Source organism: Adiantum capillus-veneris, chromosome 1 (genome assembly GCF_014529385.1).
Source record: "Adiantum capillus-veneris isolate H3 chromosome 1, ASM1452938v2, whole genome shotgun sequence".
Lineage (NCBI taxonomy): Eukaryota > Viridiplantae > Streptophyta > Polypodiopsida > Polypodiales > Pteridaceae > Adiantum > Adiantum capillus-veneris.
In genome coordinates, this window is record NC_140931.1 from 118,244,722 (window position 1) to 118,271,744 (window position 27,023).

The following is a 27,023-nucleotide window of genomic DNA, read 5'->3' on the forward strand; positions in this document are numbered from 1 at the left end:
TATATTCAGGACCCAGTTGGCTACTGCTGTGGCTATGTTCACACAAGTAATGCAGAATCCGAGGTTTTTAGCCTTTCTGCAACCTCCGGTTCCGTCTCAGCAAGTTGGGTCACTGGATCATATTCAAAAGCCTGTTAAGGCTCGAGCACAGGTGATTCATACCGCACAGTCAATGGAAACACCTGTACACTTGACGGAGAACATGCAGTCTCCACAACGTATGCCTAAGGTGCAAGAACAGGTGGCTGAGATGCCAGTCTTTCAAGCTGTACCAATTCAGCCCGCCACCTTTCAACCGCCTATAGCTGGTTCTAATGGGCAGGGAAGCAACTTACAGGCTATGCAACAAGTCTTCCCACCACCTTCAGTACACCCTGGCTATTTTGGAGGTGGATCCGTATTCCAAAGCATGGCTGGTCATGCACCTGGAAATCAGTTTTATACGCCAGGAACAGTGTTTGCGGGTGCTCAAACGATGATGCCTAACCCCATGTACAGTGTCATGGGTATGCAACCAGGGTTTCAAAGCACTCAGGGACAATTTGGGATGCCACAAGCAAATTTTGGTATGGCTGGAATTACAAATCAGCAGCCAAATATGGCGTTTCCAAGTCAAGTTAATAGCGGCCAAGGAACACAGATGAACCCTAATAGTGTTCCCATGTTTCAGTCACTTCCATATGACAATTTAACGCCGCTGGAGAGGCCAACTCCGTACAAAGAAGGTGGCAAAGGAGTGTCATTCACGACCTTTACAGGGTTTGATGATAGGAAGAAGGCTCTTTCATTCCTCCAGCAGTTTGATAAGGCCTATGCAGGGGGAAACTTTACAGAGGCTTCAAAGGTCCGCAAGGCAGCCACTTTCTTGACAGGGAATGCGGGACAATGGTGGACAACTTTATTGCTTCAAGGGCAAGCTCCGTCCACATGGATTTACTTCAAGCAGATTTTTGCAGCAGCATGGTTATCTGATGATTTCGAAGCAGATGTCATGACAGAATGGCACCAGCTAAATGCTGCCACTTGCAGAAATCTGGATGATTACAATCGGAAGTTTTGGAAAGCTCTACTTCCAGTAACTTCCTATAGGTTTGTGCCATTGACAGAACAGATTGAAAAATACTGTTGTGGCCTACCCAAAGGATTGAGAAAATACTGCACGAAGACAAAAGTCACTACTTTGACGCAGCTCATCGAGGTAGCAAACACTGGCAATGGTTTGCTCAAGGGAGAAGATTGTGAATTTAACACTGGCGTCAAGGCAGGATCAGGCAAGAAAAATTCAGCCAAGAAGCACGTTCCCAATGAGGCTCCTAAAGGGACTCAGGAGTCAGCCAACGCAGGGAAAGACAAAGCTACGGCTGAATCAGAAAAAGGACCAGCAAAGAAATGGAAAAGACGTTTTCCTCGCAAGTCAGAAGAGCAAAAGAAGGTCCTGAGGACAGAGAACAAATGCTTTATATGTGAGCAGCCTGGCCACATTGCTTACAACTGTCCTACAAAGAAAAGGCCAGCTGATTCTGAAGACAAGGAGGACAGGAAAGGAAAGAAGCCCATGGCTGGTCTAGTGCCAGATATGGTGGGCGACAAGCCAAATTCAGATGCAAGTGAGCTTTGCAGAGCATGGGGAAAGGTTAGGGATCAAACAGTGCTTATCTTCTTTGATCCAGGTGCCAAAGCCAACTTCATTTCCCCAGAATTGGCTTCAAAGTTGGGAATCAGACCTGAAGAGATGGGGTATACAGCAGAGGCAGGTTTGGCATGTCCTGGCCATACAGAGGCTGTGACACCCATCATTGGAAAGTTGCGTCTACATATCCAGTCCTATGTAGATGCTGAAGAATTTTACATCATGCCACTGGATGGATGTGATGTGTTGTTAGGTATTCCTTGGTTGTTTCGTGTACAGGGAATCATGGATGCCTACAACAAAAAGATCACTGTACAGAGCAGGGGAAAGACTCACATTCTGGATGTAAAGCTTAAAGGGGAGTCTATTCCTACTGTATCAGCTTCTGCTATTACTTCTGTAATGAAAAAGCATCTTTCTGCGTACTTGGTTTTTGCACGTGAAGTGTCAGATTGTGATGAATCAAATTTATCTGTGCTAGATAAAGAAAGGTCAATGTTTTTACAACAGTATAGTGACTGTTTTTCCGATTCATTACCGTCTCAATTACCGCCAGAGAGACCCGAGGACCATGCGATAGATTTGGTGCCAGGCTGTAGCCCACCAAATAAGCCTCCGTACAGGGTTAGTGCGGCTCAGCAGAAAGAGATAATGGGCCAAGTACAGGAGCTGTTAGAAAAAGGGCTGATTCAGCCCAGTTCATCTCCATTCTGTTCTCCAGTGTTGTTGGTGCAGAAAAAGGATGGCTCATGGCGTATGTGCATCGACTACCGTGCACTGAACAAGAATACCATCAAGAATAGGTTCCCTATACCTAGAATTGATGATATTATGGACAAATTAGAAGGAGCAGCTATGTTTAGCAGGATAGATCTAAAGAGTGGGTATCATCAGATCCGCATTAGATCAGAGGATGTGCACAAGACTGCTTTTAGAACAACGTTTGGCCTTTACGAATTTTTAGTGATGCCCTTTGGTCTCACAAATGCTCCTGCTACGTTTAATAGGATGATGGACAGAATTTTCCGTCCACACCAGCAGTTTGTTGGTACGTTCTTTGATGACATGATAGTCTATTCAAAGAATGAAGAGGAGCATAGGCATCACTTGGCCATTGTGTTCAAAGAGCTACGCAGTCATAGGTTGCTCATCAATGCAAAGAAAAGTGAGTTTTTTCTGGAAGAGATTCACTTTCTGGGACACATTGTCTCAAAGGACGGTGTCAGAATGGATCCTGCAAAAGTTGAAGCGATCAAGTCATGGCCAAATTTGAAGACGGTGCATGATGTCCGAAGCTTCTTGGGACTATGCTCCTATTACAGAAGGTTTATCCGAAATTTCGCTGAGATTGCTTCACCTTTACATGCTCTTCAAAAGAAGGCAGTCACCTTTAGATGGACACAAAAAGAGATTTTAGCTTTTAATCTCTTAAAGGAAAAGATGACTTCAGATCCAGTCATTGTGTTGCCAGATCTTAGGAAGTCATTTGTGGTCCAGTGTGATGCCTGCGGTAGTAGCATTGGTGCTGTGCTAATGCAAGATGGCAGGGTAGTAGCCTATGAGAGCAGAATTTTGCAAGGGCCAGAGATGACCATGCAGGTCTATGAGAAAGAGTTACTGGCTGTGATTCATGCGCTCTTAAGTTGGAAACACTACCTGCTAGGTGCAGATTTCGTTGTCCAAACGGATCATCAGACCTTGCGATACTTCTTGACACAAACAAAGTTATCTGAGAAGCATATGCGATGGGCAAATATCTTGTCCATGTTCCATTTTCAGATTGTGCATGTGGAAGGCAAGAAGAACGTTGTGGCTGATGCCTTGTCTAGGAAGCCACAAATTTCAGCTGTGTCAATTCCTTATCATCATGAACTTGATGATATGAGAGAACAGTATGAAAATGATGAAGATTTTGCAAGGGTCTTCGAGCAGCTAATGCAAGGACAACGTCATGAACACTATCTTCTTAAAGACGGGTTCATGATGATGCATGGCAGATTGTGTGTCACAAAGCCATTGCGACGCAAAGTTATGGAAGAGAGTCATGTCCCACCGTATGCAGGGCATCGTGGTATCGATGCTACAGTTAAAGCGGTAGAGACATTCTTCTATTGGCCTACATTGAGAAGGGATGTGGATGCCTTTGTGCGAGAATGCCTAATATGCCAAAAGGTCAAGTTTGACAGACAAAAGGCACCAGGGTTATTGCAACCACTACCTATTCCAGATAAACCATGGGAAAGTATTGCTATGGATTTTATCTTTGATCTTCCAAGAACGCAGACAGGAAATGATGGTATTTGGACCATTATTTGCAGATTCAGCAAACAGGCTCATTTTATTCCTGTCAGGAAGAAGATAAAGCCAGATCAGATGGCACGCTTGTTTATGAGCAATATTTTCAAGTATCATGGCATGCCACAGTCGATTGTTAGCGACCGTGATCCACGCATGACTAGTTTGTTCTGGAAAGGCTTGTTTGAGAATATGGGCACCACGCTCAAATTCTCTTCGTCATTTCATCCTCAAACAGATGGGCAGTCAGAAGAGGCAAATTCTACTGTCCTAGATCTGCTGAAGTGTTATGTGTCAGAGCATAAAGGAAAGTGGGAGCAGTATTTGCCATTGGTGGAGTATGCATACAATAATACAGTGCATTCATCAACTGGCAAGGCACCTTTCGAGATAGTTGAAGGTGGCAAGAAAGTTCCTCCCATACTGCATACAAAGGACAAGATATTTGAAGCAGATAAGTATGTTCAAGACATGGATGAAATGTACAAGAAGGTCAAAGTGGCCTTAGAAAGGACTCAGGCAAAGCAAAAGAAAGCAGTTGATCGTCACCGCCGTGAAGTGGTATATTCACTTGGTGATTGGGTGCTTTTACGCTTTGAAAAGGCAAGGTTAAAGAAGATGAAGGGCAAGGAAAGACTATTTCCAAAGCTCAGCATGCGTTACTATGGGCCTTTTCAAGTATGCGACATAATCAGTGATGTTGCATATAGGCTGAAATTGCCTGACAGTTGGAAGATTCACAATGCGTTTCATGTGAGTCTTCTCAGACCCTATGTGGGTGATGTGCCAGAAGATATGCCAGCTGAAGATCAGCCGGAAGTCGAGGAACTTGACGAGATCTTGGTCCCTGAACAGATTTTGGCACACAAAGAAAGGAAAGTGAAAGGCAAGGTTACTAGGCGTTACTTGGTAAAGTTCAGAAACTATCCACCAATGGATGCTAAGTGGATGGAAGAAGGTGAACTTGCAGAGTCACCAACTGTGTTATCACTTTACCTGGAAGCCTTCGATTTACAACCTACCTTGACCCCTTGAGTTTCAAAGCTACATGGATTGTCAGTGTGACAATGGCTTCTGAAACAAATGATGTACATGGTATTTAAAGTGAGCTCAAATCAAATACCTGTTACATGAATGTTAGAGCTGTATAGATTGTCAGTTTGGCAATTGCTCTTATGGAATGTCCAAAAGTTTGATTAGTGCTATAGAAGTGAGAATTTCTTGTCAGTTTGTCAAGGATACAGTGATTGCTTCTATTGAAGAGTACATGTGTAACTGCATTCTTAAACTGTCGATTTGGGTATGCTCGAAAGTGTTACGGGATCCAACGTGTACTATAAGACAGTGGCAAAATGTGCAGCTACCATTTTGTCATTGGAAAGTTAGTGACTCAAAGCAATGGCAGAGTGTGAAGCTACCACTATGTCATTGGGACAAGGTTCACACGCAGGCAATACATGAGTCGACGAGGTGTTGAATACACCAGGGTTGACAATGAGCATGTATGTGTCGTATATGTGTTGACAGGTGTTGAATACATCAGTGTTGACAGTAAGCATGTACGACATAGATGCAAACGAGGACGTTTGAGATTTCAAGAGGGGGGTATGTCACCAGCGTGTGACTACTATCTATCCTTTTTGTTGATTTCTTTCTTATTATCTATTTACTTTCACTTTTTGGAAACACCCCTCGGGAAATCTAACTGCCCTGCATTGCATAGCTAGTGTGGAACTGTCCAGAGGGAGTCCGGGCCTGAGGGCAAGAGAGCACTAAGGTTGGACAAGGACTATGGTTAGCCAAGTGGGGTCATTGACTAGCCAAAGTGGAATCCTTTGCTACAGAGGCTACATTTCAGTTCTGGATGTGGCCGCAGTGTACAAAGAGGGTCGGATGACCTAGAAAGATACAATGGCAGCATCTCCTAAAATTTAGGGAACTGCTATTTTGGGACCTGAAAATGTCTTCGCGTCATTACGTGCAGTTTGACATGGGGATCATTTTGTTACTCTGTGGCCAAGTCAACAGAGGCTGCAGGTGAGATATTTTTAGACCCGAGGGTCTAAAGCGGGAAAATGCACAAATGAGTGACACTTGGCACTTTGAGGCCAGTTTACTACTTATAGAGAAGGCAAAAACGTGATTTATAGTTGGGAGGCTCATTTTGCAAGTCTCTGTCACAGGTTAAGAGCTATGGAGTGCTTGCTTTCCCTCCTATGTACAGTGCGGTGCCAGGAGTGATGCCCTGCACGCTACGCACTGCCCTCTCTCTCCCCTTTGGCAGTATGTTATGCCCCTCTAGTGGGCTCTTCATTTGACCAATGTACAGTTGTGTGGGTTCATGCGCGATTGCCGAGGCAAGAGCCTCTTGCACAGGTACTGGATTAGCTAGCGGCTAATCCCCCCGCAGGTACAGGTGAATTCGGAGAGGTTTCACGCCAGAAATCTCGTCCGATTCAAAGGGCAAGTAGCCCTACAGGTGCGGGAGCTCGAGGACTTGCTAGGGATGCGACCGGCACGCGAAACGGAGCCCGAAACAGCGAATTACAGCCTGCTGTGTATTTTTGCAGGTTTAGGGTTTTGGCCCTAAACGGACCCTAATACCCCCAGGAGGTTCGGGGACGCAAGGGGACCGCTGTACAGGCGATCTGGCGTATTTTCAGGGCTGAAAACAGAGAATTCAGCGTGCTGCAGATTCTCGCCAGGTTTTGCAAAGTGCCCGTATGCGTCGGGAAAGTCAGTCAATGCGTGGGAATACTGACCGTGAAAGGTTCTAGTACAGTTATGCTGCCGAAATCGGGCTGGAACAGTGGAAATTCAGCCGAGTTTGTGCGGGGCAGCTTGTAGGAACCACAGCGTTTATTCCCTCTTTTGAACAATAAAGAAATACCGAAAGGGGCGCCTAAGTTAGGGGCCAATCTGGTGTCCGTCTACTCATACAGGTGCAATCTAGCAGCCTGTATCCCTCTCCCCTTTGTTGTGTCTTGAAAGTACAGGTAAAATAGACGACTAATAATGGGTGAAAGCTAAATCAAGGTTTAAAGTAAAGTCTACCGCCCTTTTTGGATTGAACAGGCCGGTTTCACCAACAAATAGCCTGTACTCTCAAAAAATCCTGTCCATCATCCGGTTAAATGTCGCAGGAGCATTGGTTAAGCCAAAAGGCATCACCAAAAACTCAAATAACCCAAAAGTAGTCCGAAAGGCTGTCTTGTAGACGTCTCTCGGTGCGATTCGGATCTGATGATATCCACTCTTCAGGTCAATCCTGCTAAAGCACGAGGATCCCTGTAACCTATCGAGTATATTATCGATCCTAGGAAACAGAAATCTGTTCTTGATGGTGATTTTGTTGAGAGCTCTATAATCGATGCACATTTTCCAAGATCCGTCTTTCTTCAAAACCAACAACACTGGAGAGAAATACGGTGAAGTACTAGGCTAGACAAGACCCTTTTCCAAGAGGTCTTTCACTTGGTTTATATTCTCTTCATCCTGTGCTCGGCTCACACTATACGGTGGCCGGTTCGGTGGTGTGCTTCCAGGTATCAGATCAATGGTATGATCTTCAGGACGATCAGGTGGTAACTCGCCTAGTAGGCCCTCTGAGAAGCAATCAGTGTGAGAGTGGAGAAAATCTTGGCGTTCTTTATCAAGTTTAGACATATTTGTCCTATCCTTATCACTCACTTCTTTCATAAAGATCGAGTAAACAAACAGACCGGATTTCATTAATTTTGAAATGGCCGAAGCCGATACAATAGGGACAAACTCGCCCTTTAGTTTAATATCAAGTACAATTGTTCTGCCCTTTTCTGTAGTCAAAGTCGCTTTTCTCGCCCGATAATCGACCACGGCGTTGTTCTTGTGGTACCAAGGAATCCCTAAGAGAACATCATGACCCTCTAAAGGCATTATGAAGAAGTCCTCATGCCCCAAATACCCCTGACAATGCAACCAAAGTTTGCCAATGACAGGTGTAATGGTTACGTCCCTGTCGAGTGCCGCTAGAACTGCCTCCGCAAGTGGTCCCATCCGATCGGGAGTAATCTCGAGCCGCGCCGCCAATTCCAGTGAAATGAAGTTGGCCTTGGCTCCTCCATCAAAGAAGATCAGGGCCTCTTGATCTTTCACTTTGCCCCAAGCTCGACAAAGTTCTGTACTCTCGTCCATGATGTTGGGATCGGTACCCACACAATCTAGAACCAGTCTTGTTTTCATCTTGCCTTTTCGTCCACGTTCCTCAGCTACTCTCGAACTCTCGGGCCTGTCGTCGTCCTTATCATTCTGTCCTTTCTGTGCCTTTTTAGGGCACTTCGCGAGATATGTCCATGTTCTCCGCATCCAAAGCACTTCCCCTCCTTGATGAATCTAGCTCGCTCCTGAGGAGTAAGCTTGGGTCGTGCATCCTTTTTCTCTGAGTTGCTCTTTTTCTTTCTACTTTCATTCCCAGAAGTCTGTTCGGCTCGTTGTGTCATGGCATCATCTGTGGGGTAGGTCAGACTGCCAGAGTGAATGGCAAAGCCCCGCTTCACATGACTCATCAACTCCTGAATAGAAGCTGACTTCTGCTCAAGCAGTGATCTCGCATCTCGCATCTTTGTAGGTAGACCCAAGGTGAACCGCTCAATCTGGTCTCTGAACGAGATCTTCTTGAATGAAGAGGCGGGTAGAAAAGAGCTCCGGAATCTTTCACAGTAAGCATTGATTGTATCTTTCTTGGTCATCCGAAGATGGTTCCAAGTAGCTCGTATATCTCGTTCATACTCTTGCGTCAACCAAGAAGAAATAAAAAGCTTCTTAAATTTCAGCCATTTAACTAGCGCAGTCTTGTTTATAAGAAGCGTGGACCACCAAGTGCGAGCATTCCCCTTAAAATAAGAGGCAGCTCTCCGAATCTTGGAGTGCTCTGAGTAGCGTCCTCCCGCGAAAGCGATGTCAAACTACTGTATAAAAGACAAAGCCTTCGAAGCATCTCAGTATCCTGAAAAAGTATCAAACTTGATCGAGTGGCCACCTTCCTTTAACTCTCGGACTTTCTTGCTTTTATCTTCGAGAAAGTCATACTGGTTGGCTTTCTAAAAATTCTTCTTGTTCGCATAAAAGTTTCCGTCATCGGAATCTGAGCTATCTGTAGACGAGTCCTCAGTAGAACTGTCAGTCTCTGGGCGAGATTTAGCCTCCTTTGCCTTTTTCTTGTCCTTTCCGAAGCATTGTTTCTTGCTTCGCTTTTTACCTTTTCTGTCTTCTTCGCTCGAATCTGAAAAGCTAGAAGAACTGTCAGAAGAAGAAGAAGAAGAAGAAGAACTGGTTACTCCTTCAAAGTGAACACGCTTCTTCTGTTTCTTTGCTTTGTCAAAAGTCGACCGACGACCCAAATAACCCGGGAAGTAAGTGCCTTCTTTCAGCTTTTTGCCGTGCTTTTTGGCTTTCTTTTGCCCGTCAAAAAGCTGAGCAATCCGTGCATCAACCACCTCTTGTATTTCCTTCTCTGTATACTATTTGTGATCTGAAGGTTTCTTGAGAGCGGGTCTCAGGGGTGGTGTAGTGGTCTTCTGCCCCACTGCGCATGCACTTCCTGAAAAGAAGTCTCCCTCGTATATTTTTCCAATTTCGGATCCTTCGCAAAACTGAGCATCATCTTTGTTGCATCGCCAATCAATTGACGACGCTTCATCTCTCTTTGCTCCGCCTGAGTAGGCCGAGCCGAGCCGGGCCATACTCTCTGCCGGAATCTTCGTTGTGATCCCTACCAGTATCTCCAGATGCAGAGGGAGTCGACTGATCCTTGCGTGAAGCCATAGGTGCCGCGGAAAAAAATTGGGGATCCGATTTCCCATAGAAGAGAAATCGGCCGTGCTCTGATACCACTGTAACAGACTTGGACACTCCAAGTCAAGAATCAATCACGACAGCACCAAATAACCACTTCAAAACAATTCACAGATCACAATAGACTTGCACTGGCCCGGCGGAGTTCCGTGCCTAGAGATATTGGCCCCATAGACTGACGCCCCTTTCGGTATTTCTTTATGTATTAAAATCAATGTCAAAGTACAAAGAGCGGTTAGGGTTTACTCTCAGACTCTGCGTCCAGATGCTCTAAGAAGTGAGGCCCTCACCGCATAGCAATCTCATCTTTTGACTTTCCGGCTATGAGCATATCATCAACGTACAAAATCAGAATGATGAGGTGTAAGGTGCAGCGGAATGAATGTTTGCGCTTTGCTCAAGATGAGTGCTCCGAATTGTGCTCAGGGTTCCTTTTTTCTTATGGAAGGTAGACTCGTAGAGCCTTCCGTTCTTAATGAGAGAATGCTATGATCACAAATAAAGTGAATGGACACTGTGCGTGCAAGTGTATGAGACTGAGAGATAGAGAGAGAAGAGAGATACGACACCAGAGACGTTGTAAAACCCTCCTCCGAAGGCCCCACTCTCATCGGCGAGAGTGGTCTACTTATGATTGCACAATCTGGTACAAATGGTATGTATGAGACTGATGCAAGTCTAGGCTATGTCGGCGATGACGACGGGCATGACGAAGTCGACCTAAGGGCTGAAATCTGCAATCTTTCTATTGCTATCCAAAAACACTATGGGCTGAAATCTGCGATTGATCCAAAAACGCTGATTTGTGGGCTGTTTTCGGTGGTTCCTTGACGCTGAAAATCTGCAGTTTAATGGCTGAAAACTGAGGTCTTTCTGGGACTGAATCTGCTATTTCGTCATGGGCTGAATCTGCTACCTTTAGGGGCTGGTCTTGATGGTCCCTTTAGGGCTGCAAGCACTGCATGCACCGGGTCTGCAAGGCTGAGAATGGAATCCAAAAACGCTGATTTGTTATGCTCCAAAAACGCTAGATCTGCTGGTTTCCAAAACGCTTGGGAGCTTGTAAAAAAAAAACGCCAGATCTGATGCTTGCTAGGGCGATGACCTTCTTGCTGGAAAACGCTAGGCTGAGCCGTTGTTGGTGATGGGTATCTGATGCAGAAACCCTAAGGAAGGGGGTGCTTGAGGGGTTCTTGCTTCTTGGAGGGGAAAGCCCACCAAGGTTCTTGTGAGAAGTTGCATGCTGAGCTTGGCTCCTGTTGCCTCTTCTGCCATTTAGTGCTAACTTTGGTTTGCTTATAAATTTTCTTACCCAAATTGCCCTACCTACTTTTGTTGGAAAGTCACTTAAATTAATAAGTGAAAAATGTCAAAAATAGGAAAAATAGGCTAAAATCATTGGAAAAATTCCCTGATTGATTCTAACGGATCTAATGGGAATGCTTATGATCATGCTGTGTGCAACCAGAGGATATGCATCTACACTAAGCGACTGGGCATGCACGGTCTACGAATAGACTCACAAAAGTGCCAGATCACTTCTAATCTAGACTGACTAAACTGACTGAATCCTGATCATGTTGTAGCTTGTCCACGGACACATAGGGTTGGATGTGTCACGTGACATCCCCTCCTTTTCAAAGTGAGATACTGCTACCGAACTGTATAGCGTCGAGGGAGATCGCCAATAGCATCCGGAATCCTAGAAGGGACTCTTCGCCAGCCCACTCTGATGTGTGGGTCGTGTGGTACTTGAACTTCATAAAGGTCTGCAACGCTTGCTTCTTTGGGCCGCGCCGAAAGCGACACGGTCTTTTGAGGCTCCTTAAATGCTTCAACTTTGTCGAGAGTCATGCTTCTTTCTTCTTCAAGAATCTCCATGGCTGAAAATTCCTGAAACCATTTCCAACACAAAACCATGATCATATTTATTCCATGTAAAGTGAGTGGAAAAAATCTTGTCTTCCTCAAAGACTGTGTATGCAATGTAGATGAACAAAGAGAGGGAGTGACAAACCATTCATCAAACATACGCAAACAATGAGATCGAATCTTTCTCTTTTGATCTAAATCAATCAATTGTGGCAATTCACAACAGAAATGCCCATGCTTGGTGCTCATACTTTCATGTGCTCTTTCTACGAATGTGTCATGCCAAGGAAGAGAAATGGAATGTGACTTCTTTACATACATACTTTTCAGCTTTTCATGAACAATCCGCATACATTCGTGCTCATTCATGAGTGAAACGTGCTCAACGTACAATATGTCATGCCTACGAAAAGGGATCACATAAAGACGCTGACTAAAATATAGGAAACGATCACGAATGAAACACTCGAACAATGCGTGCGTATCAATCATGCGAACACATAATACTTCTTGTGAGGGTTCTTTGGACCTAGGCTCGAGAGCCAAGATCGGTTCTTCCTGAATGATCGAATCGTCCTGTAGGACTCGAGAGCCAAGATCAATTCTTCATGATTGATCAAATCTACAACGAGGTTAGCTTCGCTAGAAAAAGCATCCACTAACACATCATCCTTGTGAACAATCACATTATCTTCATGTAACTCATCATGCTTGTGAGAAATCACATCGTGATCATGCAAATCATCATGCTTGTCATTGTCATCCAAATCATTGGTATCCAAATCATCATGCTTATCATTGTCATTCAAATCATCATGCAAGTCATTGTCAATCAAATCATCAACATGCTTCACACAATCATGCAAATCCTGTGTATCATGCTTTGGAGAAGAAGAGACTGAGAGAGTCTCCTTTTCCCGAATCTCTTGCACCGGTGCCTGCACTTCAGAAAAAAGTCGCAAGAACTCTTTCATGTGTTGGTCACTCTTTTCTTTGAGGGCTTTGTTCTCGCGATCAAATTCTGCTTGTCTTGCTTTGTTCTCTCGATCAAATTTGGCTTCGCTTTCTTCTTCTTCCAAGTTGTACTGACGCTCTATGGCTTCCATTCTTGCATCGAATTCACGATCTATGGCTGCCCTTCTTTCTTCGTAGTCGAACTTCCTGTCCATAAACAACTGCGGCAACTCCTTCATATAAGTTAGTGCAATCCTTGTCGTAGATGGGGAAGGGGGAGGGTCGGAAAAACCTTCTGGTGGGAAAAATTCTTCTTCGCCTCTCTCATGCTCATCACCTCCAAGCGAAGTATCCATTCCGCTTCGAGTGATGACCATCCACTGAAGTCGTGGGTTCTTGTGGGTTCTTGGGGTCTTGGGTTCTTAAGTTCACGAGGAACTTGGGTTCTTGAGGGTCTTGAGGTTCTTGAGTTCTTGAGGTTTTCTTTCGCTTGCAAACCGCGTTTAAAAAGAATCTTCTCTTCACCCGAGTTCTACTCCTTTCTGTGGGCGCACCCCTTGGCCGCCTTGCGCTCACACCAAGGTTGCTTTTTCCCACCTCACGTCGATTGGCCGGCCGCTAAGTGCACAGTCCGCTCTCAATGAGTGAAAAGAGACACAAGGAAAGGTTGGACAAGCCCTTCTTTCCTGGGATTCCTGTCACTCTTCAAAAACACGATTAGGAATCGACACGCCCAAGCGAACTTGGGTTCGTGCAACCACAACAAGCAAAAAAAATTATTGTGATTCTTGTGTTCTTTCCTTAAGTGATACAGAACACTGCCAAAGCTCTGATACCAATGTTAGGTGCAGCGGAATGAATGTTTGCGCTTTGCTCAAGATGAGTGCTCCGAACTGTGCTCAAGGTTCCTTTTGTTCTTATGGAAGGTAGGGCCTTCCGTCTTAATGAGAAGGCCCGTCTTAATGAGAGAATGCTATGATCACAAACAAAGTGAATGGACATTGTGCGTGCAAGTGTATGAAACTGAGAGATAGAGAGAGAAGAGAGATACGACACCAGAGACGTTGTAAAACCCTCCACCGAAGGCTCCACTCTCGTCGGCAAGAGTTATCTACTTATGATTGCACAATCTGGTACAAATGGTATGTATGAGACTGATGCAAGTCTAGGCTATGTCGGCGAAGGACGGGGATGACGAAGTCGACCTAAGGGCTGAAATCTGCAATCTTTCTACTGCTGTCCAAAAACGATATGGGCTAAAATCTGCGATTTATCCAAACGCTGATTTGTGGGCTGTTTTCGGTGGTTCCTTGACGCTGAAAATCTGCAGTTTAATGGCTGAAAACTGAGGTCTTTCTAGGGCTGAATCTGCTATTTCGTCATGGGACTGAATCTGCTACCTTTAGGGGCTGGTCTTGACGCTCCCTTTAGGGTTGCAAGCACTGCATGCACCGGGTCTGCAAGGCTGAGAATGGAATCCAAAAACGCTGATTTGTTATGCTCCAAAAACGCTAGAAAAAAGCTAGGGAGCTTGTAAAAAAAACGCCAGATCTGATGCTTGCTAGGGCGATGACCTTCTTGCTGGAAAACGCTAGGCTGAGCTGTTGTTGGGGATGGGTATCTGATGCAGAAACGCTAAGGAAGGGGATGCTTGAGGGGTTCTTGCAGCTTGGAGGGGAAAGTCCACCAAGGTTCTTGTGAGAAGTTGCCTGCTGAGCTTGGCTCCTATTGCCTCTTCTGCCATTTAGTGCTAACTTTGGTTTGCTTATATATTTTCTTACCCAAATTGCCCTACCTACTTTTGTTGTAAAGTCACTTAAATTAATAAGTGAAAAATGTCAAAAATAGGGAAAATCCAGGGACTGAATGTACTTATCAAACTTGATGTATCATTGCCTTGAGCCTTTCTTTAATCCATACAAATCTTTCTTGAGTCTACACACTAGTTCTACCCGTGTTGGCTTCTTAGGCTTTATCGCAAAACCCTCTGGCTGTTTCGTGTAAACATTCTCTTTAAGACCCCCATGAAGAAAGGCTCTCTTCACATCCATTTGGACCAATTCCAAGTCCTCGATGGCTACTAGACCAAGCACAAGACGCAATGTAGTCATCTTGATCACTGGAGAAAAGATTTCATCGAAATCTACGCCTTTCGTTTGCTTGAACCCTTTTGCAACCAATCTTGCCTTATACTTAGGCTCGGGATCATCTATGATATACTTCTTCTTGTACACCGAATGAAACCGGCCTGTTCAATCCAAAAAGGGCGGTAGACTTTACTTTAAACCTTGATTTAGCTTTCACCCATTATTAGTCGTCTATTTTACCTGTACTTTCAAGACACAACAAAGGGGAGAGGGATACAGGCTGCTAGATTGCACCTGTATGAGTAGACAGACACCAGATTGGCCCCTAACTTAGGCGCCCCTTTCGGTATTTCTTTATTGTTCAAAAGAGGGAATAAACGCTGTGGTTCCTACAAGCTGCCCCGCACAAACTCGGCTGAATTTCCACTGTTCCAGCCCGATTTCGGCAGCATAACTGTACTAGAACCCTTCACGGTCAGTATTCCCACGCATTGACTGACTTTCCCGACGCATACGGGCACTTTGCAAAACCTGGCGAGAATCTGCAGCACGCTGAATTCTCTGTTTTCAGCCCTGAAAATACGCCAGATCGCCTGTACAGCGGTCCCCTTGCGTCCCCGAACCTCCTGGGGATATTAGGGTCCGTTTAGGGCCAAAACCCTAAACCTGCAAAAATACACAGCAGGCTGTAATTCACTGTTTCGGGCTCCGTTCCGCGTGCCGGTCGCATCCCTAGCAAGTCCTCGAGCTCCCGCACCTGTAGGGCTACTTGCCCTTTGAATCGGACGAGATTTCTGGCGTGAAACCTCTCCGAATTCACCTGTACCTGCGGGGGGATTAGCCGCTAGCTAATCCAGTACCTGTGCAAGAGGCTCTTGCCTCGGCAATCGCGCATGAACCCACACAACTGTACATTGGTCAAATGAAGAGCCCACTAGAGGGGCATAACATACTGCCAAAGGGGAGAGAGAGGGCAGTGCGTAGCGTGCAGGGCATCACTCCTGGCACCGCACTGTGCATAAGAGGGAAAGCAAGCACTCCATAGCTCTTAACCTGTGACAGAGACTTGCAAAATGAGCCTCCCAGCTATAAATCACGTTTTTGCCTTCTCTATAAGTAGTAAACTGGCCTCAGAGTGCCAAGTGTCACTCATTTGTGCATTTTCCCGCTTTAGACCCTCGGGTCTAAAAATATCTCACCTGCAGCCTCTGTTGACTTGGCCACAGAGTAACAAAATGATCCCCATGTCAAACTGCACGTAATGACGCGAAGACATTTTCAGGTCCCAAAATAGCAGTTCCCTAAATTTTAGGAGATGCTGCCATTGTATCTTTCTAGGTCATCCGACCCTCTTTGTACACTGCGGCCACATCCAAAACTGAAATGTAGCCTCTGTAGCAAAGGATTCCACTTTGGCTAGTCAATGACCCCACTTGGCTAACCATAGTCCTTGTCCAACCTTAGTGCTCTCTTGCCCTCAGGCCTGGACTCCCTCTGGACAGTTCCACACTAGCTATGCAATGCAGGGCAGTTAGATTTCCCGAGGGGTGTTTCCAAAAAGTGAAAGTAAATAGATAATAAGAAAGAAATCAACAAAAAGGATAGATAGTAGTCACACGCTGGTGACACCGAACTGTATGGCAATGCCTGTTTACCCGCCGGTAACTCTGTCAATTCCCAAGTTCCATTGGGTAAAATCGAGTTATACTCAAATTGCATAGCCTCTTCCCACTTCACGCTATCATCCATTTGAATGGCCTCTTGTAGCAAGTGGGTTCACCGCAATCAATGACTAGTAAATAGTCCAATCCTGGCTCAAACCGCTCAGGTGCACGAGATGTACGAGTAGATCTGTAACAAACTGCTGACGTGTCAAAGCCCTGAAGAAGGGAGCCAACTTGCAGATGGCGGCCGAGGGGCCTAAACCCTAGAAGAAGCAGAAGCAACAGAAGAAGAAAGCATTAGATTTCCGTCGCCCTACTGACGTGGCAGATTGTACGAAGTTCCGGATTTCATGCTAAGCTGATGATGTGGCAAACGGTACGGATTTCCACGTTATGCGCTGACTGCTGACGTGGAAGCTATACAAAATTCCGTGATTTACGCTGGCAGCTTTTTGGCATTGCTTTTGGACCAGAAGCTTTTGAGTTTTGAAGGCTTTTCACTGTAATTGCTTTTTAGGCAAAGGGCCTTTAAATATGACGCTTGGGCTCATTCTCTGGCATGCTTCCTGGAGAAGGTGCAGAGTCTGGAGTACCGGCTTGTACTTGTTGATGCAATATAAAGAAATACCGAAAGGGGCGCCAAGGTTTGGGGCCAATACTCTCTGGGGTGGAATTCCGCCACTCCGTGTCACGTGTCGTCTCTCTCTTTCAATTCAACTATTATTGAAGTGCTAAAAAGTCTATTCAATCTGTTCTTTCTATTGGCACATGGTGCCCATCTTGTGACAAGATCTCCGAAGTGCCTAACTGCTAGATTCCGCTCTCTCTAGAGCAACATGTGTGTGTGTGTGTGTGTGTGTGTGTGTGTGTACTAGTGGAAGGTGCATCACTAGCACGTCCAGCATTCTGTGTAACTGGTGGTGAGGCAACATCCTCAAACCGTACTCTGAGATACTCAATGTCTTTCACTGGCTTTTTATGCATCTTAGACTCATTGAATATCACGTGTGAGCTGCGTATTACCTTCTTTGATTCCGGGTGCCAGAGACGATATCCCATCTCTTCGTCTACACCATAGCCAATGAAGATGCACTTGTGTGATTTGGGGTCCATCTTTTGTCTAAGAACTTTTGGCACATGTGAGAATGCTTCACACCCAAATACACGTAACCTGTCATAATTGGATTCTTTGCCCATCCACATCTCCTGCAGAACCTTGTACTTTAGTGGTGTGCTTGGTGACCAATTGATCAAGTAAGCAACCGTCGTAACAGCTTCTCCCCAAATTCTTGAGGTAAGTCGGCCGTAGACAACATAGACGTAACCCATTCCTGAATGGTTCTATTCATTCTCTCAGTCACACCGTTTTGGGCGGGTGTGTAAAGGCGTAGTAAACTATCTTCTAATGCCTCGTTTACTGCACAAATCCTTGAACTTGAAGGAGATGTACTCGCCTCCATTGTCACTACCTAAAGCTTGAAGCTTTCTACCCGATTGGTTCTCGACCAATGCGAAGAACTTCTGAAAGACACTAAAGACGTCGTTCTTCTGCTTCAAGAGATAGTCATCTATGACTGTCAGGCAGTATAACGCTCCCCCTAGAGACGTGACTGGCATAGGTCCACACAAGTCGCTATGAACGAGATCTAGAGGACTCCATAACTCCTTGTCCAAAGGCACTGATGTTAACCTAGTCTGTTTGCCATAGATACAATGCTCACATAAAGAGAAGTTAGTGTAATCTAACACAGGGATATAACCAGAACGCTGCAAGACTTTCATTCCCTTTTGACTCATATATCCTAGTGTCATGTGCGCACTTCACTTGCACCACGTGGACACGCTTCTGCCATAGTCTAGTGTCAGTCTTAGCGTAGGACCTAGTCTGGCACTTTGTGAGCCTCTAGCAAGACTTGCATGCTCACACCGATCATAGTTGCATACCCTCTCTTGCACAGTACAGTCATTTCAGCATTAACATTTTCCAGAGCATAGAACCCTTTTTGTCAAAGTACACATTTTCACTTATTTATTAATAAGTGACTTTTGGTGGAAAAGTAGGTAGGGCAAATTGATAAAGAATCTATAATAGAAACACATTGGGCACTCAGTAGAAGCACAAGAAGCAGGGACACAGAAAGAGTAGGCACCGCAACAGACTGGCAGGCACCCTCATGCTCCCCACCATTTTCTCCATATCAGCCCAACGCTTTCAGCCTCAAGCAATCAGCGTTTTCAGCCACCACCACCAGCGTTTTCAGTTCCCAGCCTTAACCTCGCGAGAACTCTCATCCTCCGGTTGCAGATCCTCGCCAGTTTCCCCGTCAAGACACAGATCAGCCTAGAGTTTCCAGATTTCAGCAGATCAGCCTAGCATTTTCAAATTTCAGCCAAATCAGCCAGCGTTTTGCATTTCAGCCCTAATCCGGCGAAGCAGTTGCAAATCCAGGCTGTTGTGGCGGTGGCCGCAGTACCGCCACAGTAGCGAATCCCCAGCAAAGCATCTAGCATTTTCAGTTTTCAGCCTTGACGCCGTCGTCGTCGACATCATCATCATAATCACAGATCCCTATCTTGACAACGACACCTTCGTCATCGTCATCGCAGATCCCTATCTTGACGATGACACCTTCGTCATCGTCATCGTCATCGCAGATCCCTATCTTGACGACAACACCTACCTAACCAGTTCTAGGTTTTTTATCATGCGCCCCTTTAAGGGTATACTACCATGGGGTGAAAAAAAGGAAGAAAAACATATACAAGGCAACCAGGTACAAAGCCACAAACTAGCCACCCTGGGGGGTAGGTGTAAAAAACCCTTTATTTATAAAGTAGTCAGGGGGAAAGAAGAAAATGGTGCAATGTTCCAATTGTATATGGCTTGAATGAGGGTGAGTGAGTATTAGAATGTTCTTGGTGCAAGGGAATTATAAGCTAATCAGGGATACCTTTTTTTGGGGAGGAAGGAGGGCATGGTTTAACTAATCAAAGCCTGTAGCAATACCTCTATGTGTGTGTGTGTGTGTCCGGTGGTTAAGAGTTGTTGCGGTTTCACGACTGATATCCCCTGCATCTACGAAAGACGCAAAGCAATGGATCCGCATCGGCTAATGCGATGTCCCTCATCAAAAAATGCTTATTTGAAGATTTTGCAGATGCATGTAGAGTGTGGGAAGGTCTAGAACCTGAGAAAGAAGTCATCATTCCTATTCAACAGCTGATGAATCCGGTCGCCCAATATGCCCTTAATGCAGTTATTCTTTTCTTTCCTGGCAAAATGCCTATGGCACAGGATGTGGGACAATTGGTGAATTTCATGCTTAAACCTCAAGTGGTTCAAGGAGTTTATTTTGGAGCCGGAGGGTTTTATGAGGTTTTGTTGGCGGACAATGAGGCCAAGGATGCACTGCTTGAAATGTCGCCGCTATTTTTTAACACACAAATGACACATGTATTGCCATGGGCTCTTACTAAGGATTATTAGAGTCTCATTCGACATAAATGCCTAGTATGCGTAGAGATGGTGGACTTTCCCCATACATGGCGTCACTTTCTTTTGCTATTGGCTGCCCAACAGGGAAAAGTGGTTTGCCCTCCCAAGTTGGATGCGAATACTAATAGATTCTACATCTTGTGGGATACAAATGTCCCTATGCCAGTAGGTATAACGATGAATTCAGGTGACCCATTGTTAGAGAAACGCCCCTTTAAGCTGAAATGGGGCAAATTTGTCGACTCGTGTTTTCATTGTGGTAAATTTGGTCCCATGCAATCAGAATGTCTAGAGCCGCACCTACAGCTTCCTCCTTCGGCCTTACCGTCTTCACAACCTTCCCCATCCCCCAAGTCCTCTTCAAAATTTAGACATAAGGGTGCTTCGACTTCAGCAGCACCCTCCTTTGTGGATAAGGGGAAAGGAAAAACGGGTATCAATGTCTACCACACCTCCTTTCGTAGTTTCAAAAGAAAAAGAAAAAGAAAAAGAGATAGGAAAGGGCAAAGACAAGGATGCAGCCAAAGCCGCTTGGATCATTCCCAAAAAGGCGATTAAGGTAGGTTCGAACTTCAGTCTCTTCCCGTAATTACGTGCCCCCGTTGAAGACAGCATCCCAAACGAAGCTTCTCTATAATGATAATAAGTCTCTGGCAGAGACGTGGGATAAGGTGGTGCGTTCGTATAAGGAAATGGTTACAGAAGAATCGCCTTCCTTGCCGGGTGTCCTTCAGACTTTCTCTTCTACCCTTGTGGTGACGCACTTACGGTTCCTTCCGCAACAGATGTGGATGTACTAATAGGCACCAACACATGATTCTCTTGCTCATTTTTCCTTTGTACATAACTTATAGGATGCATAGTTCTTTGAGATGCATTTCATATATTGTGCGTGGGTTATGAAATCATGACAAGTGGAGGCATTTTGCACGATAATGCCAATTATTCGGGAGTGCTTGTGCTTGTTCGGCATGAATTAGAGCCAATTGTTGCTTACAATGACCCAAATGGTGGTTCAATGTATTGTTAATGGGGAAATCTTTGAATTTGAAAGGGTATATGCTCTTACAGCCTCTACTGATCGCGCAAGATTATGGAGTGATATCTCCTTGTATTGTTGGCGTTCTGATGTGTTTCTTTTGTGCCGACCACTACAGACAATAATACCAGTCACACATGTTGCGTATGGAATTTTAGGCTTGGGATCATATGATGCGTTCCTGTAATGCATTGGATTTGTGGCCACTTTTACATGATGGAGATGCACGATTCACTCTCCACTAAGCTCGCCTTAACCGCTGGTATCTCTTTTATAGCCATCAATACGATGCCTTTGTGTGTGATATGAGGATTGACTATACTTTATGCCTTTCGGATCATGCTCCCATATGTTTAACTTTACATTTTGGCCCATCTCCAGATGTTGCTTCTTTGCCCAAGAAACGGCTTTTGCATGTCAACAATACATATATGACGCATGAAGTTTTCAGTAACATGATTATGGATATGATCCCGCCTTTGATTTCCCATATGCATATAGATATGGATGTTGTATGGTTCCGCTTTGTTATGTGTGTCCAGTGTGTTGTTAGTGATTATGGCAAGCACTACATGTCTCAGTTGTGGCCCTTTATTGTGGTCTTGTTCTCATACGCAACAGTTTGTAGATTACATTCTCTACATCTCTTCGCATGTGTTTCCCTGAAATATCTTTTGGTTGATATTTCCGCCTTTTTGGAGTGCTTCCACCACTACTTCAGCAGTACGTATACTTTTTCGATTGGCTTAGATTCTGGGTACTATGGACAATGTGGAGAGCACGTAAATTCCTCATATTTCAGCAGATTCAATTGGATTATGTATCCTTCTTCAAAACCTCTTCTCGATAGTCTCTCAAAATTTGTGTATGACTTGGATGAGCTCTCCTCCCTTCATTATGAGCTCTACTTTGACTCTTTCTGATTTACGGCTTGAAATATTTTCTATGGGTTTTCCTCAATTTGAGGTTTCCCATTAGTAATTCAATCTGACATTACTAAAAGAGAAATGTGTGTGTGTGTGTGTGTTTTTCAAAAAAAAGTGTGTGTGTGTGTGTGGGTGTGTGTGTGTGTGTGTGGATATTACCAGAGGGGAGGCGACTTGGTCGACTTCCGTACGGAGCTCCTCGCTGCGTTATGGCACTCGAAGCTACGGGCAACCTTACTACAGTGGGAGGTGATATAGCGCCGGTCCTTAGCATAATTAGCCCAAGTACACGTTAAATTCTAATTTTGAAGTCCGATGCTTTTCCAATTGGTTGCATATGAACCAATGTTCACAAGAAAACTTCTAACCAATTACAATGCACTTGCTGCAATTTGGGTTTCCCTGCAAAATAATAACTAACTATATTACGGAATCAACCATGAACTTTATCATACTGTACTTATGATTTATTTTTTTATTGATAACATTAAGAGGAAAAAGCATTCATTTCACCACCCCAATTTTATGTTTGGAAGATAAATTTTGCAGCTGCTTCAACTTGAAACTCTTTCAAAGTAGTTAGCTCTCTATCTTTATTAAATTACATATGTAAAGAAAGATTGTAATCTACTACACTCACATCACGCTCGACCAAAAAGGAAAAGTCTCCTCCACAAGCAAGAGAAAAGGAGGAGAGAAGAGAGATGCAAGAAAAGAAGCGGGGGGAGGGGAGGGGGGGTAATGATGGGATGTGGATCACTTGGTACATTGTGAATATATGCTAGCATTTTATTATCATCTAAGCTTGTGAGAACTACAAAGCAAAGGAGGTTCTCCTTTGATAAAAAGATTGTTTCTAGGGAAGAAAACCTTTGAAATTCACACTGTATTTGTCAAATCCATGAGCAATAATAGAGTTCCACATCATCTCTAGTCAACTAGGTGTGAACAAGCTCTTGTGATGATGGCATGGTGATGGTATGGCACGTGAGGGATGCCCTTTAACATATACTTGGTTGGTCTACATGTTGGGAAAGTTTACAACAATCACATACATCAAAGGAGAATTATTAGGCACTCACCTTTCTCACCATTGATTTTGCAGAGCAGATTTCTCTCAATCTATTCATTATCTCTTAAAGGTACGCAAACAAAAGTAATATACTAAGTATGGCCTATAAAGTTGTAAGAGAGATCATCATGATTCAACCTTTGTTGTATTTGGTGAAGCCGCCAAGTTGACAACCTACAAAATCATATTGCAACTAAATATTAGGAGCTAAATAGATACAGCCACATCCGTTATCTCATGTTGGAGTGAGAAGGAAGTTGTTAAGATAAGCTACCGTTCAAAGGGATCTATGAAACTTAGTTATCACACTCAACTACACCTACAAAAAGAGGAGCTACAACAAAGATTGACAAAAAAGTGAACTCGAGTATAAAGATAGTGAAGTAGTGGAACAAAAGCAATTGTATTGCCATCATATTGTGTGGTATTGGATTGTAAAAAACACTCAAGATAGAAATCTATCATCACGTCATCAGCATTGGGTTTGGAAATTAGCTCGGGTGTTAATTAACATACTGCACAGATGCTAGCTAGCATACAAATAGGTGCAAGTGCACATAATCTCAAAGACCCAAAATATTGTCCAAAGATTATTAGAGGTCTTGAATTGCTTATACATTGGTCCTAAACCACTAAAGAAATTTAGTTATCACACTCAGCTACACCTACATAAAGTGTGTTGGGGTAAGCCTAAGCTTACACTCATAGTGAGAACTCCCTAAAAGCTAAGCATTCACTTTAAGTGCATGGACACATTATTCCTATGGAACCTAAAAGAGCCTCACACATGCTACTCATTCCCTACACACATACTACCTTGATGGTCACATGCCACTTGGGTTAGCTCACACTACCCTTGGCATTTCCACTTGTGGTGCATATCCCTTTAATCACTGATTGCACTTCTCCCCATTGAGCCTATATATGGCCAATACTCAAAGCTTGTAAATAGCTCTCCAACTTCAATCAAGATAGTTGTTTTCATTCTATAGTGTCTATTGATCTCACTCTCTAATCTACTCCTAATTATCTATTGGCTATCGTGCAACTATGAATGCTTCAATGCTCTATCCACCATAGCTTTACAAAGCGGAGCTACAACAAAGATCTGTAGAGAAGTGAACTTGAGTATAGAGATAGTGTAGTGGTGAGACAAAAGAAATTGTATTGAGTGGTGTTGGATTGGTATCATCAACCATCAGCATTGGGTTTGAAAATTAGCCCAGGTGTTAATTAACATGCTGCATAGGTGCTAGCTAGCATACAAATAGGTGCAAGGGCTCATAATCTCAAAGACTCGGAATATTCTTGAAAGTATGAATAAAGGTCTTGAATTGCTTATATATTGCTCCTTTTAGCACTAGATTGGTAATAGGACACTTTTATGTCCTCTTAACTCAGCAACTTCCTAGAATTATTGCTTGAGATGCCAAGGAGGTTTTAAAGTGTTCTATATCCACAAGCTAGCTTATGACTTGAAAAAAACTTGGAATTTTTGGGGCTAATAATTCCATCTTTATATTTGGTTTTGAATAACTTTTTCAAACCTAACTGCTGCTTTTGGCCAATTTTCATAAAATTGGCGTTAGATCACCCTAAAACTCAACTTAGTGACCTCTAAATTGCTACATAGCTAGCATAGGTTGTTCTAAAGGTACACTTGTACTTCTATAAAATGGAAAGCCTATGTATTGGAAGCTATGATCCATTTACAAAAAAGTCTCTCTGTTGCTCTACTACTAAAATTCACATTTTAATATTTTGGACATTTCTTTGTAATCAAAAGGCAATTTTGAGTGTGTTTATGGAGTTTTGACTATGTAACTCTTCTTTGTTGAGTTTTGGGGTACCTATTACCCTAAATAGCAAAACAACACAAAGGCGGAAGTGATTTTCTATCTTACCAGAATCGCACTCATTTTGAGTCAATACCATGTTGTCTTCAAATTGCTAAATTTCTCTCAACAAATATGGTACACTTCAAGCTTAGGCCCAAATAAAAGTGTGCAATTCCAATTTGGTGCCAACTTGATAGATTTGTATGCCATAGTACAAAAGGCCACATTTTGGAAGCCAGTTTTTTCATCCATGCAGTTTTTGCACAGGTGTGTTCTAAATTGTCTCAGAAAGACATGTTTTGATGCTTTCTGTGCCTAAATATGAGATTAAAGAACCAAATTGTGTAAAGTGGAAGCCTTTCTAAAGATAATGATGGATGCACACATAGCAACATTGATGATAGGTCAACAAAATGCATAAAAGTACCTTTTTTGTACTTGATTCTATGTTCAAAAGAAAAATTTTGGGCCTCTAACAACCATAGAATTTGGCCAATAACTCATTGATGTTTACAAAAAAAAGGCATTGTCTAGATATTTTTTCAACTTGTGTAGAATGGGGTCCACCTAGTAAAAATGCTACTTTTGGTCAAATTGAGCACTCTTTTGTCTTTGAGAGATTCTCATCCCCATAGTATCAAGAGTTGTGAGTGTTTCTTGTTTTTCCCACATAAAGTGTGGTGTTAAGGATGTCTACAAATACATACATATGATAGGAGTACTTGATTTTTTTTCAAAATCTTGACACTTTTATGTGTTGTTAGGTTACCAAACTAGTGTTAAACCACTAAAGCATGCTTCTACCTTGTTGTGATCATCAACTATGACACCAATAGATGCAAGGGACTCGCATATGTCTTTAGTTATGATACAATACTACTGTCTTTGAGCACATTGAGCTACAACTAGTTAGCATTTAGCTAGTAAACACATGTTGCTTGAGCATACAACCACTGCTGGTTAGCACGTATTGCTAGTAGGCTACATATGCTAGTTAACAACAATCACTGCCATCTAGTTAACATATGCTAGTTATGACTAGGCATCATTGTACAAGAGTTCTTGAGTTAAATAAAGCTATCCATCATTCTATATCTCTCATCCATGTTGTGACTTGAGTATTTCTTTTGCTTTGTACTCTCTCATCTTGCAAGTCTTCTCATGGTGCCAAGATCCTCCCAACTTTTTCTGACATAAAGGATAAGAATATGGTGGTATCATAATGGAGTCTTGACTTTTTGCGACACCTCAAAGGGCTTCTTGAAAGAGAGAAGCTCATGTTTAAAGGCCAAAAATATTCACGGAAGGAAAAAGCATGTACTATTGGATCTCATTGGTGGACCTCATGAAGATTGTAGCAATGGCTATAGAATAACCTCAACATGGAGATTGATATCAAGTCAAACAGAATCTCTAGCAAGAGCTTAAACTAGCCAAGATTGGGCTACAGTTTACACATGGTGTGCATGTAAGATATCATGCACTGGATCTCATGATAGAGCTTAATATTTCATACTAACGAGATTAATGAATGAACCTCAAGTTAGATGCAACAATGAGAAAGGGGTTAGAAAGAGGATCTCAAGAGAAGTAGATGCTGCAATCACAAAATGAGGACCTTGAACTTGTTGAAGTTATTGCATCTCAAGTGAAATGCTCAATGTGATGCCATTATTTGTTTTGGCTTTTAAGTATTTATTCTACTTATTTGTCAAAGTCTAGGTAGGGCAATTTACTAATTAGGTTGGTATATATGCTACCCATTGCCCCCATTGTACGAGTATTAGTTATTCATTGCCAAGGTTGGTTGGTTTAGGAGACTCTCTCTCTCTCTCTCTCTCTCTCTCTCTATATATATATATATATATATATATATGTATATATATATATATATATGTATATATATATATATATATATGTATATATATATATATATATATATATATATGTATATATATATATATATATGTATATATATATATATATGTATATATATATATATATATTCTCCTTATTTCTCTATGCTTTTGCATAGTCGACTTTAGCAAAACCTTGCTCACCTTGATGCTGTATTTGTCAGAGTGAGCAGCAAAAGGAGAATAGCGAGAGAGAGAGAGAGAGAGAGAGAGAGAGAGAGAGAGAGAGAGAGAGAGAGAGAGAGACAATGGCGATGGACACACAAGAGACAGATGGAAAAAACTCCTGTGTACAAGACAAGATGACAAGAAGAATGGGAGAGTGCATCCCCCCCCCCCCCCCCCCCTCCTATATATAGGAGAACAGGGAGTAAGTAGCGCAGACCAAAAGCCCCAACGACC

General features: G+C 43.4%; 1 protein-coding gene across 1 annotated transcript in view; it reads right to left on the reverse strand.

Moving 5' to 3' along the window:
* The window catches only part of PIP (proline iminopeptidase), an 84,955-nt gene extending 62,806 nt beyond the window's left edge, over window positions 1-22,149 (reverse strand). The window contains exon 1 of the mRNA XM_086519981.1: window positions 21,955-22,149. Coding sequence (XP_086376107.1) covers window positions 21,955-22,069 — 115 coding nt within the window. The 5' untranslated portion in view covers window positions 22,070-22,149. The remainder of the gene's footprint in view (window positions 1-21,954) is intronic.
* Between the last annotated feature and the right edge of the window lie 4,874 nt (window positions 22,150-27,023).